General features: G+C 38.5%; 2 protein-coding genes across 2 annotated transcripts; one reads left to right on the forward strand and one right to left on the reverse strand.

Moving 5' to 3' along the window:
* Nucleotides 1-3,355: 3,355 nt before the first annotated feature.
* LOC588115 (beta-1,3-galactosyl-O-glycosyl-glycoprotein beta-1,6-N-acetylglucosaminyltransferase 4-like) lies at nucleotides 3,356-4,870 on the reverse strand. Its single transcript, XM_011682801.2, has one exon. It carries the CDS (start codon nucleotides 4,868-4,870, stop codon nucleotides 3,509-3,511), a length of 1,362 nt encoding a protein of 453 aa, XP_011681103.2. The 3' UTR covers nucleotides 3,356-3,508.
* Nucleotides 4,871-8,944: 4,074 nt separating this feature from the next.
* Nucleotides 8,945-15,805, forward strand: LOC763522. The gene is made up of 6 exons (XM_001199529.4): nucleotides 8,945-9,051; nucleotides 12,396-12,439; nucleotides 13,086-13,172; nucleotides 13,582-13,774; nucleotides 14,936-15,091; nucleotides 15,543-15,805. The coding sequence occupies exons 1-6, from the start codon at nucleotides 9,024-9,026 to the stop codon at nucleotides 15,710-15,712; spliced, it is 678 nt and encodes a 225-aa protein (XP_001199529.3). The 5' UTR covers nucleotides 8,945-9,023; the 3' UTR covers nucleotides 15,713-15,805.
* Nucleotides 15,806-17,438: the final 1,633 nt, after the last annotated feature.

Below are 17,438 nucleotides of genomic sequence, written 5' to 3' on the forward strand. Positions count from 1 at the left end.
TTTATCCTTAAAAACATAAGTGCTACCTGAAAAAGGTTATGTATGATTATGGTAGTAAAAAGACGAATATCAATTATCAAGTTATCAATATACCACGTTTAATAATTGTTCGTAATTCCACGGCCGAGTTCCCAAGTTTCCAGTTTTGGGGATAAAATTATTTGAAATGAATTGAATTGAATTGAATACTAAAATAACCCGGCCTTTTTAGGGTTAAATTGTAACGATTCCACTTAGATCAGATATAGACCAAACCACAAGCATTACATTTTTTCAGTATACGAGTGCCGTTAGTGTTAATTTTAGAAGTAGTTTGTCTGGACATTTCCATCAATGCCTTCGTCTTGTAATCACTCCATTTGTGCCGATGTTTAAGCAGCTTATAACCTGAAAACAGTGCTACTTTTCTCACTGATGTACCCTACATTTACACTAGAACTTCCACTTTTGACTATCTTAATGCTCGAAATTAAGATACGTGTAAAGACACGCATGTATAGTATCACAAAACTATAATTCTTGAAATAATTGATTAGGTAAACTAAATGCTCCCATTGTTTCGTACCTTATAGCTTTCATGGAAATCACCGTCAAGGAAAAAGTTTAAGAACCCACGCCCCTAGCATATGCAAGAACCCCTGACACCGACAGCTCCCCGCACATATATGAAAATATTTATTTGATAGTTAAACGTAACGAAACCTAATAAAAAGCAATGCTTGCAAAGAATAGGCCCCATACAAAATAAGATCAATAAGATCGTCGATAATTTGACATGGTGTGATAAGAAAGATATGTTTAAAAAGTTCAATGCATTATAAACATCGTAGTTTATGAAATAAGAAAAAGACAAAAAGGACTAAATATTATACATATTTAACTAGAAAACACAAGACAAAACCATTAAGGGACTTGGTAACATTGTTTAGATGAGAGAAATGGTGCTAATGTAGTGACTTCAATGCTAAATGTACAGTTAAAGATAATGAAAACAGACCATTATTAATCATAACAATTGAGAAAAACTGATCCGATCGATTCCTAAATTCTCCCAACTATATTATTATAATTGAATTAAATTTTAGGTGAATGTAAATCGTCACAAAGCAATGAATTGGCTCTTTATACCATTCTAAACATTTAAGTGTTGAAAGGGTTTTAATAGCCTGTTTTATGTCTTATTTTTATGGAAAAACGGTTGGAACAATTCAAAAACTGGTTGGGAGAATTTACTATTAAAGAACACCATAAATATCTTTGTGGTTCGAGAATTTTGTCTGGATTTTTTGCATGTCAGTAGGTACTACAGTAGAAGAAATATAAACAAGTGACAATTCACACAAAAATTATGCATTTTTTCATCAACCTTCAACATTGTTACTGGTTCACTTTAAAGTAAACATACATTGGGGGGGGGGGATTTCTTTAAAAAGCATCTACATAATCATACCGTCTCAATACCTACGCATGCCCTATCCCAGCGAGCCCCCGGACGCGTTATTTTTTCGGCGGCACAGATTAAGGTTAGGTGCGTGTTGAGCCTATAGATAGTTTAGGGTTAGGGTTAGGGTTCGGGTTAAATCAAGACCTCTTTTTAAAAACAAGCCCCAATCTGTGCCGCAGGAAAAGAATGACGCACCCCGGACAGGCAAACTCGTCCACCCGTACAAGAGCCGAGCACCTCCCGCCAAGCCTCACACTGCATGCACCGTTGCTACGCCTGACAAGCTCCAACCCTGTCCGGCGCAGCAACCAGAGATACAGGAAAATATGAAGCCCCCCCCCCCCCCCCACGACGGAAATACAAAGGCCAGGCCCAGAACCCTGTTTCATCAAACTTTTTATCAATAAAGTACAATATTACCATATTACCATAACCTTTCATGTATGTACCTTTCCTATTGCACTTTGTATTAACGTATCATGTATGTATTTCATCTATTGCACAAGCTGCGCCTTGAGCATTTGACTGTCAAGTGGATTTGGCGCCTTATAAATCTTATGTATTATCATTATTATCAATAACACGTTTCAAGCTACTGTTATAAGCTACTGTAATCATGGCCTCTGATTGGCTGAGAGCGAATTTGTCATAGAAATTTAGCAGTTGTTATAGATAACAAGTTTTATGAAAGGGGGCCCCCAGGTGAATTTAAAAAATGCAATAATACTCGTTATAGTTACAGAAACAAACACAGATTAAAATAAGTATATACATGTTTACACATCTCTCGGTATCCTCGCAACAAATTTGGACTTTTTTCAACAAAATACTGTTTCATATTTGTGATATCGTATAGCACGTATAGACGGAAATCTATTTTTAAGGCACACGCAGGTGAAATATAATCAGTTTAAAGATATTTTTACTTCTTGAAAATATCCTCTTATAGCTTCGCAAGCTCAAATACAAAATAAGGTGACGATTTTGGCTCAACATAGATTCACACTGGAGACGCAAAAATTGTTTACAAAGCATAAATATAAAAATATATATATATTATCAAAGATTGAAGCCGTCGGTTCCCCAGCTACAATCATGCACATGCTTTCTTAGCAGTCAAAAAAATAAGACAAAGTATCTCTTGAATTGTGAAACCGGCAATTTTGCACGAAATTTCAGATATAGAAACGTTAATTAGATACCACTTGAAAACCTAAGATCATATTGATATGTTAGCAGGCTTCTTTCATTAATCCATTTGCACATGAGCCGTCATTTCGATTGCGTTTAAAATACCTGCGCTAATTGAACCAGTGCAAGGGGGAAATTCGCGCATACGTCATTTATTAAAAGCAATATTTGCACTTTTCATCTTGCAATTATTTGTTTAATATACAATGTCACATACACATGACCACAAGTCATTAGACGCCCACCTACGTCAGCAAAATGACGCCGAGGAGAGGATGGATCTTAAGCGTCATTTGCTGTTGACATAGAGCTGCGTTAGCATGTATTTGACTCCCCCTTTAACTTAGGAGCAACAGTGTAATGAACTGCATTCGAGCCTAATGGAACTACAGTATTAAGTAAGTGGTGTATGGGCTAACTGCCTTGAAATGGCGCCACGAATGGCGCATGTGTAACGCAATCCGAAATCCGGTAAGTGAATGTTTACGCCAGTGGCACCCAAGACGTTCTTTTTGTATAACGTGAGACTTCATCAGCCACTTGATGATGATAATAATAATACTCAGTTTTTATATAGCACTTATTACAATCACTAAGCGCTTCCAAACTTGGAGATTATTACCCCGGCTTTAACTGTGCTGCAATTGCGGCGCTCTAGCATTTCAAGGAATTAATTCCTGCCAGGTACCCATTTACATCACCTAGGTTGAGTGTGGCAAATGTAGATGCGTCGTATGCATGAGTGTGGTATCATGCCAATACTAGAAAATGCACAATGAATGGGGCAAACAAAATGTTTGATTGTCTTTCAAAGGACTAATTAGTGCAGGTAAAAACGCGTACGGATCGACGCCTCTTGTGCAGAGAGCATTTTTAATCCCTAACGGGAAAATCTGCGACAAAATCAGACACAGTTTCAGGAAAGTTGGCCCTGTAATCCAAGAGCTGCTCAAGACATTGTAGACAAATTGGATCATACTTATAGTAGAACTTATTGGCGAATAAATGAGGAACCGCAGTAAGATGATATAGGTATCCTACACCGAAGATACACAGACCCCGAACGTATTTCCCGTCACATGGAGGATGATTATCCACGTCTCCCCACCTCATCATTTTGACCAGAAGTCTTTCTGTCGGACCCTTTCCCCAGACGGGTGTCGCTCTGGGATGTTGGAGCAGTGTGGACCAGTAGTTCTCGTCGGGACTCCAGGTATATGTCATCCATCTGAGAAGATCAACAGCCTCCTGGTCTTTGATCACGAAGTTCACGAAAGACCTCGCAAACCCACCGTATGCATTGCCGGTGTAAATCTTAATATTGTGCGGGGGTGGTGAGTTTCTAATGCCGGTGTCGATAGGAAGTTCGTAGCCTGAAAGAAACTTGAATTTGTACTCGGTACGGGCAACCTTCCAGGGAGGTGGTGTCACAGATTGAATCTCGTTCATGCCCTTGAAAGCTTTAAGCTGTTGGACAATCTCCAGGTTGGTTTTCAGAGGGAAGTCCTGTCCGCACAGATTAATCACATACTTCCACTGGACTGGAAGGGAAAGTAGGTCTTTCATGCAGTTGATATCAGCAAGAAGACGCGTAACTCCTCGGTACTGAACGTGTTCTACTTTGGACGGTATAAAGACATTGGGAAAGCAGTTCACTAAACTATACACGGCGAGTTGGAAATCAAGCGATGCATTAGCGTCCGGGTGTATGCAGTAGACGTTCTGTGGTTGATAAATGGCGCGTAAAAGGCGCTCAATTTGTGCCGCCGTCGTGTGGGCCACGATCGTATAAGCAATAGGATAGTCAAGTTCTTCTTCTGAACGCGCGAAAGTCGGATATGCTCGTTGTCTTTTAAAATCCTCGCAATTCGTCGTAAAAGCTTTGACATCCTTGTTCGATGGTACTAAGTTACCCTTCTTCCGTAAACTCTCCAGCGTCTTTTTTGTCTGATTAACAACACTCTTGTCCCTATGAACCAACGCCGAACAATTGACGTCGTAATGAGGATGGAGTTGCGGGGCTACAAAAGAACTATTCCACGATCCATCGAATGGTGTGTATTTTCTATGCGTTTTATTTCCAATGGTGAATCCTTTCTTATATCTGCTGACGTCGAACTTGGTGCTTTGCAGATATACCGTACTGAAACCCAAGTACCCAGATAACAAAGTCCAGCTAACATAACACAAGACTCCTAGAGTAAAAATAACCACAATTCGCCGCCGGTTAGCCATTTTTTTCAAAGTGAGGATGCATGTAGGAATTGGCGAATACAGTATGTGAATGATTATTGCGTTAATACAGACACATGCAACAAGTTTAAACCGAGTGAATGCGATTTCCAGTGAATAGCAACATATCTTATCTCTCACTCGACAACTGTGTATCGATTCACGAAAAACAAAATTGATGATTGTCCCTGAATCCCGTTTTGTTGAATGGCATATGGTAGAGAATAATTGAAGTTCATTTTGTGCATTTGTGACGCATTGTGTTGCCTTGGGTTGAGTGGCCGCAGATAATAATCGAAAACATTCGAGTATATTCCCAGAATTTGCAAAGGGGTAAACAACAAGGTCCACTGCATGTACGCATGTATGAACTACTTCCATACTCCCTCCATCATAAGTAACTCTCTCTCTCTCTCTCTCTCTCTCTCTCTTTCCCTGTGATCTCTCTTCCTCTCTCCCCTTTCTCTATTTTTCGAAAATTCTCAATCACCATGACCACAAAATTTGTATTTCCTATATAGTCTATTTCTCTCCCTCCTGTTCCGCCCCCTTCCCTCCTCTTCCTCACTCTCTCTCTCTCCCTCTCCCCCTCCCTCTCTCTCTGTTATCCCGGGTTTTTTCTCTCTCCATTGTGAAATTTTATTTCCCATAACTCAATATTTGTTAAAGGTCCTTCTCTATAAAAACAATCTCCTCCCTGCTATAGAAACCAGCCCATCAATGAATTATTTTAAACGCCGTTAATATTCCGTCTTTAAAGTTTGTTTTCATAATGTGAAATGTTATATATTGCATGCTGTTTGATTCTTTGTTCTATCTGTTTGTCTGTTTGTTTGTTATAATTATGTATGTATTGTTCAATTTTGGGGCCAACTTACTTAAAGGCTATTTGTTCTTTTTTATGGCCTCTCATTCTCATATTGTTTTGTTCTAAATGCTCTGTATTGAATTGTATTGGTATTACTCTGCTGTGTATATATTTTGTGTATGCTGTTGTTATTGAGAATGAACGATATTGTGCTATCGATCCTCTCTCTCTCTCTCTCTCTCTCTCCCTCCCCCCTCTCTCTCTCCATCTCTCTACTCGCCTTCCCAAAGTATTTTTATGTGTGTGTGTCTCTCTCCCTCTCTTGTATACAAAGAAACAAGGCCCCGTCTTAAAAAGAGTTGCGATTAATCGCAGCATATTTGCGATTGATATCAATCGCAACAATGTAGGCCTAAATAAAAGATAGGAGACTATATTATATACTTGCGATTGATTGGAGGACTTGAAATTAATTCGGATCAATCGCAACTCTTTATAAAATGGGGCCTAACTTTTCAGTTTGATTTATATTTTTCAGTAGGAATGAAGTAAGTTCAAGCATGATTTTCTTTTAAATTCTTTTAGGGCAACATGTGCCAACTGTTTTAGTCAAAACATCTTCAGTAGTAAATTATAATGGAGGGAATACTGACAAGATTTTGTCACGACATACTGACCATGTTAAAGGTACTATGTCCCATTTGCAGCCAACATCAAATTCTGTAGAACTTTGAAGAAGGAATTATGAACATGTTACGCATGTCTGTGAAATTCAAACGTTAACAGCGTTATTATATTCAAATTATGCAAGGAAACCCGTTTACTTTCTAAACTTCACTGCCAGACACTAATGAGTGACATATACTGTCTTCTTCTTTTTTTTCTTTGGTTATAACATACATAAAATGAGCTGTAGAATGAGGAAGAATAAAAAGAGATTGAGCCGAGAGTCAAACAAACCGATATTCGATCATGTATATGTGTTTAAAAGTTTATTTTATTTTTTTATTTTTTAATGTGTATAGACTGGTACTTTGTTTAAGAGATGAATCTATGTTATTCCAAAATACTGGACCGGTGTAAATAATTGTGCGAAAGCTGTTCTCATTCGAGGAGTGTGGAAGTGGTTCGACTGTCTTGTGGGGTATGAATGTATCTCGTTATTTTTTGGAAAATGGAGGAAATCGGGAGAGGTAACTCGGTATTAATCAGCTGGAACATAAAAATACCGAGGTACCAAGAATACGAATCATTAATTTCAAGATTTTTTTTTCTTGTAAAAATAAGTTGATTTCCCCATGCTAAAATTCCATAATTTAGGTAAGGTAAAATAAGGATTGTATACAGTGATGATAAAACCGGTAAAGGAAATGTACTATTTTTAACATGATTAATGACACCAATGTTTCTTAATAATAATTTACATAAATAATTAATATGCACTTTCCATGTCAATTTACGATCAACATAAATTCCAAGGAATTTTGTACTTTGAACACATTCAAGTTCGATACAATTTATTTGAATAGGACCAGGAAGATGATCAGTAGTGTTGCTAAATATCATATAATTTGTCTTTTTAATATTCAATGATAGTTTGTTGGTTTGTATCCAACTTTGAACCAAAACTAATTCCGAGTTAATTGTATTTAGGAGAGTTTGGAGGTCATGACATGAGAGAAAAATATTAGAGTCATCAGCAAATAATATGAAAGTTAAAATACTAGATGATCGTTTGAAGTCATTTATATATAGTATGAAAAGAAGAGGGCCAAGAAGAGAGCCTTGAGGCACCTCACAGGTAATATTTTTAATTGATGACTGGAAGTTATTTACAGAGGTATATTGAGTTCTGTTTGAAAGGTAGCTACTAACCTCTGACACCGTAGTGAGACAGTTTATTAAGAAGAATTGTATGGTCAATAGTATCGAACGCCTTTGATAAGTCTAGAAATAAACCGATTGTGTGAGAAGAGTTATCAATTGCACAAACAATTTTATTAATGCGTGTTAAACATAGCATGACTTGTGGCGTGTTTTTTTCTAAATCCAAATGGAACATCGCTAAGTAAATTGTGTTGTATAAGGAAATTTATAGTTCGTGAATACACAACTTTTTCTAATTTTTTGGAAAAAGAGGTAAGAAAAGAAATCGGCCTATAATTTCGCTGTTCACGTGACAGTGACGCGAGTCACCTTTTTGAATTCAGGCGCGTACGCAGGGGGGGGGGGGGGCTAAACCCCACCTTCATTTTTTTTTATGTGTGTGTTTTGGAGAGCCCCCCCCCCCTTTTTTAAAAACTTTTTTTTTTAAATAATAATAATAAAAAAAAGATATTATGCTAATAGATGACCTAAAAAAGGTGACCTTACCCCCCCCCCCCTCCAACGGAACGAAATGTTAATTGATCAAAAAAAAAAATGCTAGCCTTCTATCAACAAAGGGTTCCCGTCCAGATGTCTACATTATCGGTTATTTAGATGTTTTCGACTATGAAACGTGTGAAGATGTGCGCAATTATTATATTGGTTCAATATTATGCTGATATGACGCGAACCTTCAGATAGCCTTATTCTGTTCATGGTGGGTTTTCTACACCAAACGAAAAAATGTTCATCCCAAATATTTGTTCATAAAATGCATAAGGCCCCCAAGACATAAAATGTGGGCACTTTGGGTACATATTTTCAAAAATCGGTCGGTGGCATCTTTTATAGCATAACATTTTACTGAGGAATCTGCAATAAAATTTAGGATGAAAACCATTTCATGTCGGAGTCGTCTGTGTACTTTATTACCATGGCCTGATAGCTGTAATTATCGCAAGCCATCTTAGAAAATTATTATTATTATAAAGACAAATGGTCTAAGGGCGCCGTTTAAAACCAGGGAGGGATATAATTGTCTTTGCAAACATATTGTAGGAAGCAGAACTCACTGCAAAAATGCGGTTCCCCGATATATGATATCAACAGCCGCTAAATGTCTTGTAGGCTCATTACAGCAAAGAAAATATGATTGGATGTACGAATGTTAATTATAGTTTTTGTTGAAGAGAATAACGGTCTTAATTCATTTCAAGTTAATATATGCCATCAAAAGGGTATACTGGTAAGGACGAGTATGAAATAATTTAGGTGTGCAAATAAATGGTATCAAAGGTTTATTAGTGAGAACTTTGTATCGGGTCCAACTGTTATCTCTGACTTACCCGCGCCTAAACGCGAAGACTGTAATATTGTAGTGGACGAGAAAACGTAGGGCATGTTGGACTTCTTTTGACTGTTTGGCTGTATATACAAAGGCATATTAACTTAATTAGATCCTGTCTTACCAGTGAAGCAATAATGCTAAAAGAGCTAGGAACCGCGACAGGTAGGTCTTCTTTTGTTTTTAGCTTTCCAACACAGGATTTACAATCAATTGTAATATTCCCCTCAAATTGAGTATATATTTACATCAGTCATTCGTTTCTTTTAAATTGTACCTCAGTTACACATCAAAACCGACTCCTAACCAATGAACTTTGGCCATTGCGAGTTATTAAAACATTTCTGTTTGGTTCCTAGTAGGTCTGGTGTTGGTGTCGGATTTGTAACTGGAGTGTCAGCAGGAATTTACGATCAATTTCTTGTAACAGTAATGTACGATTCATTGTAATACACGATCAATGTTGAAAAGAATGGAGATGAGATATTTTCACAATAATTGATTTGAGGTCGTATTGATGTTAGAGGGCCCCGTATCACAAAGCACCCAAACTTTTTTCTGGAGCTTATATCATAAAATACCAGTGGCTATTACATGGCTGAGATTATTGGAGGGTTTCGGAGTTTTCATGAACAACTTGCCTTTTTTTGGAACGAGTGGTGGTTGTAGTTTTGGTAGAAGGGGTGGGGGTAGTGTGGGAGGTTACGGAATCATCAGAAAAAAGAAATTTGCTCAGTCTTACTGACAGTCACATGCACTGCACTGCACACCGTAATTGGTAGGACTAGCTACATGGGACTACACACGAAGACACGTGACATGAACGTTTGGATCAACATTTTCATCTGTTTTTCATCTTATTTCGAATATGAGGGCATTTAGAGAGTAGTCCTTTTCAATAGATTGTCCTCCTGTGATATGCTTCTTACTCTTTTTTGTAGAATGTCATTTATATATGATTTCTAGATATGCATTTGAAAAAAGGCGACCAAGCGAATATAGAGCGAGTTCAAAACAGATATACACCTGAGGTTCAAAGTTCCGTTTAATTCGGGTAGGGAGTACAGCTAGACACAAATCTCACTCTGCTACGCTTGGTATATCATGCAGTTAATAGGGACTTTTAGGTTGAGTGGACGAGAACACGACGAACGCCGACTGACCATGCGTGTCAACGTACTTAACTGCCCATCACTATGAACATGACTGACAATGAGAGCGGACAAAATATACAGTTCCTCAGGTAGACAAAGGAACATCCCTTACTGCTATTATGTAAAAATGTGTAGAACAGGTGTCACATGCATATTCACCTTTTTACATAATAGCTGTGAAGGGATGTTCCTTTGTCTACCTGAGGAACTGTATATTTTGTCCGCTCTCATTGTCAGTCGTGTTCATAGTGCATGTTGACTACCCAATGTAAAGGCGCTATATAAATATCAATATGTATGTATGTATGTACTAGATTTAGGAAAATCAAGGTTGACGCATTCTCGATCGCCGACTGAGACGACGTAACGCATGCGCAGTGTCTTAAAATGACGTCACATGTTGCAGTCAAAGCTGTTGACGTGCAAATCTAAAAGTCCCTACTATCATGGACTCTATACCCCTGGCCAGTGCATTTCTACTCTAACGTTTGAAATGCTATTATCTCCCGCAACGGGTAAAAAGTTCAACGGTCTTTATTTACTGGGGCAGAACAATAGGCCTACAGATGTGTCTGGCAAACAAAAGGTCTATATTGCAGTTTTTGTCAATGTTGACCTTTGGTCAGGCGCGTACGCAGGGGAGGGGGAGGGGGGCCTCCTTTCATTTTGTTTATGTGTGTGTGTTTTGGAGGAATCCCCCCCCCCCCCCCAACGGAACGAAATGTTGATCGGTCAAATTTTCAAATTTCGGGACCAACAAAAATTTAACAAAATGTGCTCTTACCCCCCGCGCTTATTCAGCGGCTGGCTGAGGCGTTGCGAAATTTTCGGCCCAATTTGACATTGTTAACCCCCCCCCCCCCCCCTTTGAAAAAATTCTGCTTACGCGCCTGCCTTTGGTCCATTAAGGTGGACTCACCTGCAAACTGCAACAGGCAGTTGTCAGGCACCCAAAGCGGTCCTATAAGTGTGTAAATTCATTTAATTAGATTGATTGTTCTCATATCAGCGCACATTTTTATAATGCATTTGGATGTCAAAACCTACCCATCAATGATTGTGACTAAAAATTTGGCCTGATTGTGGTAAAAAATTAATCCAAATGGTAATCGTTTGGCAAAAATCTGACCGAAGTGACAGTAGTGTTGTTGATGGCCTGCGATTCGACCACGTTCTTTACCCGCCCCCCCCCCCCCCACTCCGGGGTCGGAATGACCGCATGTGTGTTACCAAAATGTCCGGTAAAGGGGTACTTTTCGTGCGACAAAGTCCGGCCCGAGAATTGTAAAAAAAAAAAAGGATGTATTTGAGTTTTTACCCGGAGATTTCTTTAAAAAGGGGGTGTTTTTTTTTTTTTCCTCTCATCTCTTTTGACTCTTGAGAAATTATTCTGAATTTAGGGGAGTACATTGAGCATTTTTCCGTATTTAGGGGGGTCTCCAAGGCAGGAAAAGCCCGCGAAAAGCCCGCGAAAAGCCCGCGAAAAGCCCGCGAAAGGGGGGTTCGGAAATGTTGGCAGTGCTTTTAAAAAGAGGGAACGAGCATATGCGTACCCTAAATAACACTGACACCGGGGTTCTTTAGCATCAGGGTTTATTTTTACGTAGATTAATGCCATGAAATTTCCTTTACAAATAATAACGGTTAGACAAAAATTACCCATGACCAAAAGTGACCGGAATAATCAGTTTAAACCAAAACGTCGTGAGTAGACTCAATAAGGTAACTTTGGAATCACCGCAAAATTTATTCGGATAGCTATTCAAATCTACCCCTCCATGACTTTTGAGAAACCCCCTTGTCCTATACAACAATGCTGCATCTGAATTTTGTGTCGACCTGTTCCCATAAAACATCGCGTGCCATCGACTAAACACTGCTGTGGCGCTGTGGATGGTGAATCCACCGTAATGCCCCTTTAAACACACAAGAGTTGAAATCCACTCTTTGTCATTTAACTCGGAACGATGGCGTAACTACAGGAGGCAACGGAAACCATAGCATTCTTTATGTTGCCTAACATTGGATCCAAATCAACGAATATTCTATTCTGCCCTATCTCTATTTCCTTCTTTTCTAAGCGCATAGGGACTTTCTTTGTGTTAGCGATATGCGCTATACAAATAACGTTCGTTATTATATAAAACTTGAGGTCAAACAAAATACAGGAATCATGACGTATAAATTTGTTTTCAACGGCTGTCTGAAATCGATTAGGTATTTGACAGTACAGATGGAATAAATGGAATATTTTTCACACATGGTACTAGACAAAATATAGTAAACATGTTTTCCTTTTTTTCTTCATTTTTCTTTCCCCGTTTCTACATTAACATCATATGCTCGTGAATATAGGTGGCATCTTAGTCTGCCTCATTCTACTGATTGTTCCAGAGACGGTAAGAACAGACTCTCTCTAAAGTTTTATTCACTTGTATCAGTAGCCAGTGGGGGGGGGGGGGGGTTGGACCTCGGCCCCCTAAAAGAGAGGGTTCTTCCCACTTTTCATATTTATAGGAGGTATGTTTTAATTATATTTTAAATCGTCACGTATCTTATCGTTGTAGATGAACCTAAAAAGAAACAAACAGTTTACGCATCCTATATTTCAGAAGAAATTATATACCATTAATCCTGCAGGGGCAATAATGCACTAGTAATATATTGTGAAATCCGTCTAATAAGATTGTTTAAAAGTAATATTCCATACATTCGATTCATGCCGCCGAAGATGGCGTTGTATGCGGACTCGTACACCCAGTCTGATTTTTTTTTCGCCGGGCGTAGAAATTAGAGGATGACGTCATCTTCGGCTTGAATCAACATCAGCCAGCTTCTGAACTACCCCAGAAGGCGCTTCGCTGACGCAATCTTACGGTAGACAATTGACGCCTCGTGCGTTAAAGGCGTAACAAACACAGAGTGGGAAAATTCCCGGTGACAGACTTAGTGGTTGCGGTCATTTTGTTGCTTTTGAACTGACTACAATAAAAGAGAGTGCAATTCAACGGTTTATATAAATACTTATTCTTCCCCCCCCCCCAGCATTCGTGGACGGTTCAACATGATGACAGTGTCTGCATGATAATGACCTTCAATGCTAGCATTGAATTCAATTCAGATGGTATTGATGTAAGTACTGCGTAGTTATATCACATTTTATTTTTCCAATGACAACCACACATTTCATGCCACAAATTTAGGCAGATGAACACAAAACATAACCTGGAAAACAGAAAACATTACCTATGTTTGTTTATAAACATTTCACTCGTTTTCATTTTTGTATCCATTTACACCGTCCTACGTTTTGTCAAAAAAAGGTTCAAAGTGAATGAAGTATCTCAATAAATACAAAATTAAACGCAGTCCTCATTCAACCTATAATTATTCATTTATTTCCCATTTTTTGTTTCATTTTTTTTAATACTTTTTTTTTAAATTCTTTTCGTTTCCTTTATTTTCCCTTATTCTTGTCCTTTCTTGTCTTGCCTTGCATTGTAATTTTTTTTCCCTTCTTTTTTTCCCGTTTCTTCAAAAGACTTCCTTCATACCTCTTAACGCCCTGAGTGATGGCTCAGTATGTGGTCAATCATTTTCCATCCTCCATCTCGAGTTCGACCTCGGTGATCATCACGAAGTCACCTTGTCTTTCGGTTTCAACGAGACGGAGTCGGATTGGTTGATGTCGGAGATAATAGTGGAACTCTACAACCTAAAAACCTCTAAAGGCTGTGCGTATTTTGAAATTCTCAAATAAATGTGGAATAATAATATTGTTCGTCTTTTAAATCCCGTCTGTACTAGTTTGACCAGGGGGGATTAGACCTCCCTGACAGGTCACTGACAGGTGGTTATCTCATCAAATCAGCTCTCAATTAACATAAGAAAAATAGGAACATGGGGGACCAACTGGCACCGATTAGCCATTGTTTGCTATATAGAGGGCGCAAGTACATGTAGCAATACGTAGTACAGTGGGGCTTTAAAGCTCAGTTTGATTTAAAATAGTAATCATGTAAGGCCTGTACATTAAAAATTAATACCATTAAGATTAACCCTCCAATAGAGCAACTGATCAACTCACGAAACAGTGTATCATTAAACCGACCACCGGATGAAAATGTTAATTTTTTACTTGCATGTATAATAGGGCGTACATTCTTTACCCCACCTGCAAGGGCTCTAGCCAGGTATGGCGCCCCCGTTTATAGCCTTTGCGCATTCCTGCCGCAATTCACATGCTACCTGGTACATGTGTACCATGTATCATTGCAACACCTGTGTGGAGAGAAGAATTTTAGAGAAAATGCTTTGGTTTGGGGCTTACATGTACGTAGAGGCCCGAATTCACAAAGCAAGGTTTGAGCTCAGACCGGGTTTGAGGTCAAACCTCCTTTTGTTTCGCCAAACCTCCTTTTGTTATTTACAAACCAGGTTTGTAAATAACAAAAGGAGGTTTGGCGAAACAAAAGGAGGTTTGACCTCAAACCTTGGTCTGAGCTCAAACCTTGCTTTGTGAATTCGGGCCAGAGAGTTTCAGAGTTAGACACCCACAAGCTCGGCATCTCAAGTCCAGAGATTAAATCACTCGCCCTACACTTGAACTTGCCATTACTCTCCAAAAGAATTTAGCTTTTTCTAACATTTGAAATATTTATCTAGAAATATTAAAGCCACTGAATATGAAATATAGAACAGTTAAGATCATATTCATTTATACTCCCTGTCTCTTGCCCTCATTTCCTTTCTTTACTCTTTTCGATAATTTCATCTCCCCGCCCCCTGCCCTTCTCTCTCTCTCTCTCTCTCTCTGTCTCTCTTACATTGTATATTGAATATCGTATACTTTATAATACTTATCCCTGTCATGTTTTTCTTTCTTTAATCCTCAGTCGTACAAATAACAGAGAGTGGGTTTGAAGAGTTCAGCACTCCACTCGGTCACTACCTGCAGTGTGAATCGCGGGTTATGATTGACGATGTTTCGCTGACCTTCACAGAGATCGAGACAATGCAACCGTTTGCGACCAGCGAAGACCCCGGAAAAGGTATACACCATCATTGTATACGATAGATCGTCTGACTATTCTATGACGGTGACGAAGAAAGAAATAAGTCACCAAAGCATATCAACATTTTATATAATTACTCTTTCTTTTTGTGACTGAGTTTATTTCTTATAACATGTGTAAAAGCGGGTTTAAACATTAATAATGAGCGACAAAAATGACAAATGAAGTACGGACTACGGACCCATATACATCAATTGTTTGTAATGTATGTTATTTCATAAATTTGCGTTCGCCAATTAACATTTTAATCATACGAACAAGTCGAACTAAATCACGTACACTGGGAGTAATACAAGAGATAGACAGAGAGAAGAGACGGACAGAGAGAGAGGGGGGGGGGGGAGAGAGAATGGATGTAGGAGGGAAAATCATAGTGAAAACAAGATGGGTACTTTATCACCGTCTTCTTTCTTCCATTTTACCACAGAGCACGATTGCGAGGCCGATCAGGGATATGATGATTCAAACACTGGACTCATCGTAGGCTGTGTTCTAGCCGCAATGGCGGTAGCTGTCATCTCATGCTGCGTCTGCAGTCGCATGCGAAAGAGACGGCAGAGTCGTCGCTACCGTCGTTCCAAAAACTACGTCAGTTAGAAGAGTGTATACAATGGTTGTATCTCTAGTGCTACATGCAATTGAAGTTGTACATGAAACGTCATTAGGGACTTTTAGATTTGCGTGGGCTGATACGTGTGACGTCCATTCAAGGCAGTGCATTGGACGTCGATCGTAGCAATCCACATTGTCGTTGTGCAAATCTAAAAGTCCCTATTTGCTGACACAGGACTGCGTTAGTGACTGCGTCAGTGACTGTCGCATCATTTGACGCGACATGAGAGAGTCAATACAAAATAAACATTGTAAACCCAGCGATATATTACTGGTCCACGATAACGCAGTCAAAATATCGGAGTAACTCACGAAGGTCTCAATTTTTTCCTCTTTTTTTCTTTTTAATATGTCCGTCGTAGACAAGGCGTCATGTCGATTGTATGTTCCAATACAATTCACGCATTTGGTTTTTAAAAAAATGTTCATAAAAACCAACAGTAATTCGTGAAATCGTACATTACATCATTCTGTCCGCTAAAAGCAAGTATACTGTACTAAATTGTTTATAGACCAATCGTAAAAAGTCAAACCTCTAAAATGTGTTACAACACGCACACTTTTTTAGTTTGTTCATGAATATTCCAATGGTCCCCCCGGTAAGAAAATATAGGTAAGATGAAAGCCTCGACTCGGGTGGACCAGCTTTTCGAGGTATTATTGTAAATCTATCTTAAAGAGAAGGTTGAGTTCTGCGAAGAGGTGAAATATAATTTGTGAGCATTATCATTGTTATTTTGAAAGTGTGGAAGACCATCAGATTAAAAAGTGTTCCCTGTAAAGCATGGCTCTTCAAATGCCTCAATATTTTAAATATGGCATGTAATTGCATAACAATCGGGACGTATTTTAAGCCACATGTTCGTGTAGTCCCATATACATCTTTCTGCGTAAAGTGATTTTAATTTTACCAAGACTGGGCCAAATTTCTGATCATTTTGATGATTCCAGAACCATGCAGTACACACCAATACTTATATGCTAGATGATCAACCTTTTCTGATCGATTCCACACTGTTTCTTTCACAATGCAATCGCATGACCAGAACTCAACCTTATCTTTAAACAATCCACCCTGTTTCCACATATGTATTCCGAAACTTGTAAAGAAAGGAACAATCGTAATTATATTTCATATACCACCTCTAAGATTAGATGGAGTGGATGCATGTCCGTCATCTTTACATTAGAAAAGGGACATACAAATATTAGAACTACGCCCTCTCCTTGCTCCGAATGTAGTTGTAGAAAAAAATACAGTTCTGATCAATGTCTTAGTCACTGGTTTTACATTATTCATGTTATGAATACGCAAGGATGTTGAGAAGTACTAATAAAAAGGGATGTAAAAAAATAAGCGAATGCTTTCTGAACTTTTGCAAAAATTTGATTATTCATTTTCTAACTTTTGTACTTGACATGATTATGCGCCATTCATTTGATGTTCAGTTATCTTGTGTATTATGCAAATAAACGAAAGAGAAACCCACATAATATTCTACGCTGCCGTAGTTACCATGTTTTCATTATTACTGTGGTTACTGTGTCGAAAGCTCTACTTGAATAAACTACTTTATCTAAGACTTGCAAGACTCCATGTATATCTTACCTGAGTATGAACTTAATTTGTTTGCGAGCGAGTGAACTGAGCGAGAACCAAAAAGAAAAGTATTTGCGACTACAACAGATTGAGATTTAAATTAACATAACA

The sequence above is a fragment of the Strongylocentrotus purpuratus genome, unplaced genomic scaffold (assembly GCF_000002235.5).
Source record: "Strongylocentrotus purpuratus isolate Spur 01 unplaced genomic scaffold, Spur_5.0 spur5_scaffold_12, whole genome shotgun sequence".
In the NCBI taxonomy this organism is placed as follows: Eukaryota; Metazoa; Echinodermata; class Echinoidea; order Camarodonta; family Strongylocentrotidae; genus Strongylocentrotus; species Strongylocentrotus purpuratus.

Coding starts and splice junctions, on each gene's coding strand:
- LOC588115 (XM_011682801.2), bottom strand. CDS start 4,870: ATGGCTAACCGGCGGCGAATTGTGGTTATTTTTACTCTAGGAGTCTTG.
- LOC763522 (XM_001199529.4), top strand. CDS start 9,024: ATGCTAAAAGAGCTAGGAACCGCGACAG. Junction 9,052..12,395: donor AGAGCTAGGAACCGCGACAG/GTAGGTCTTCTT, acceptor TCGTGAATATAG/GTGGCATCTTAGTCTGCCTC. Junction 15,092..15,542: donor CAGCGAAGACCCCGGAAAAG/GTATACACCATC, acceptor ATTTTACCACAG/AGCACGATTGCGAGGCCGAT.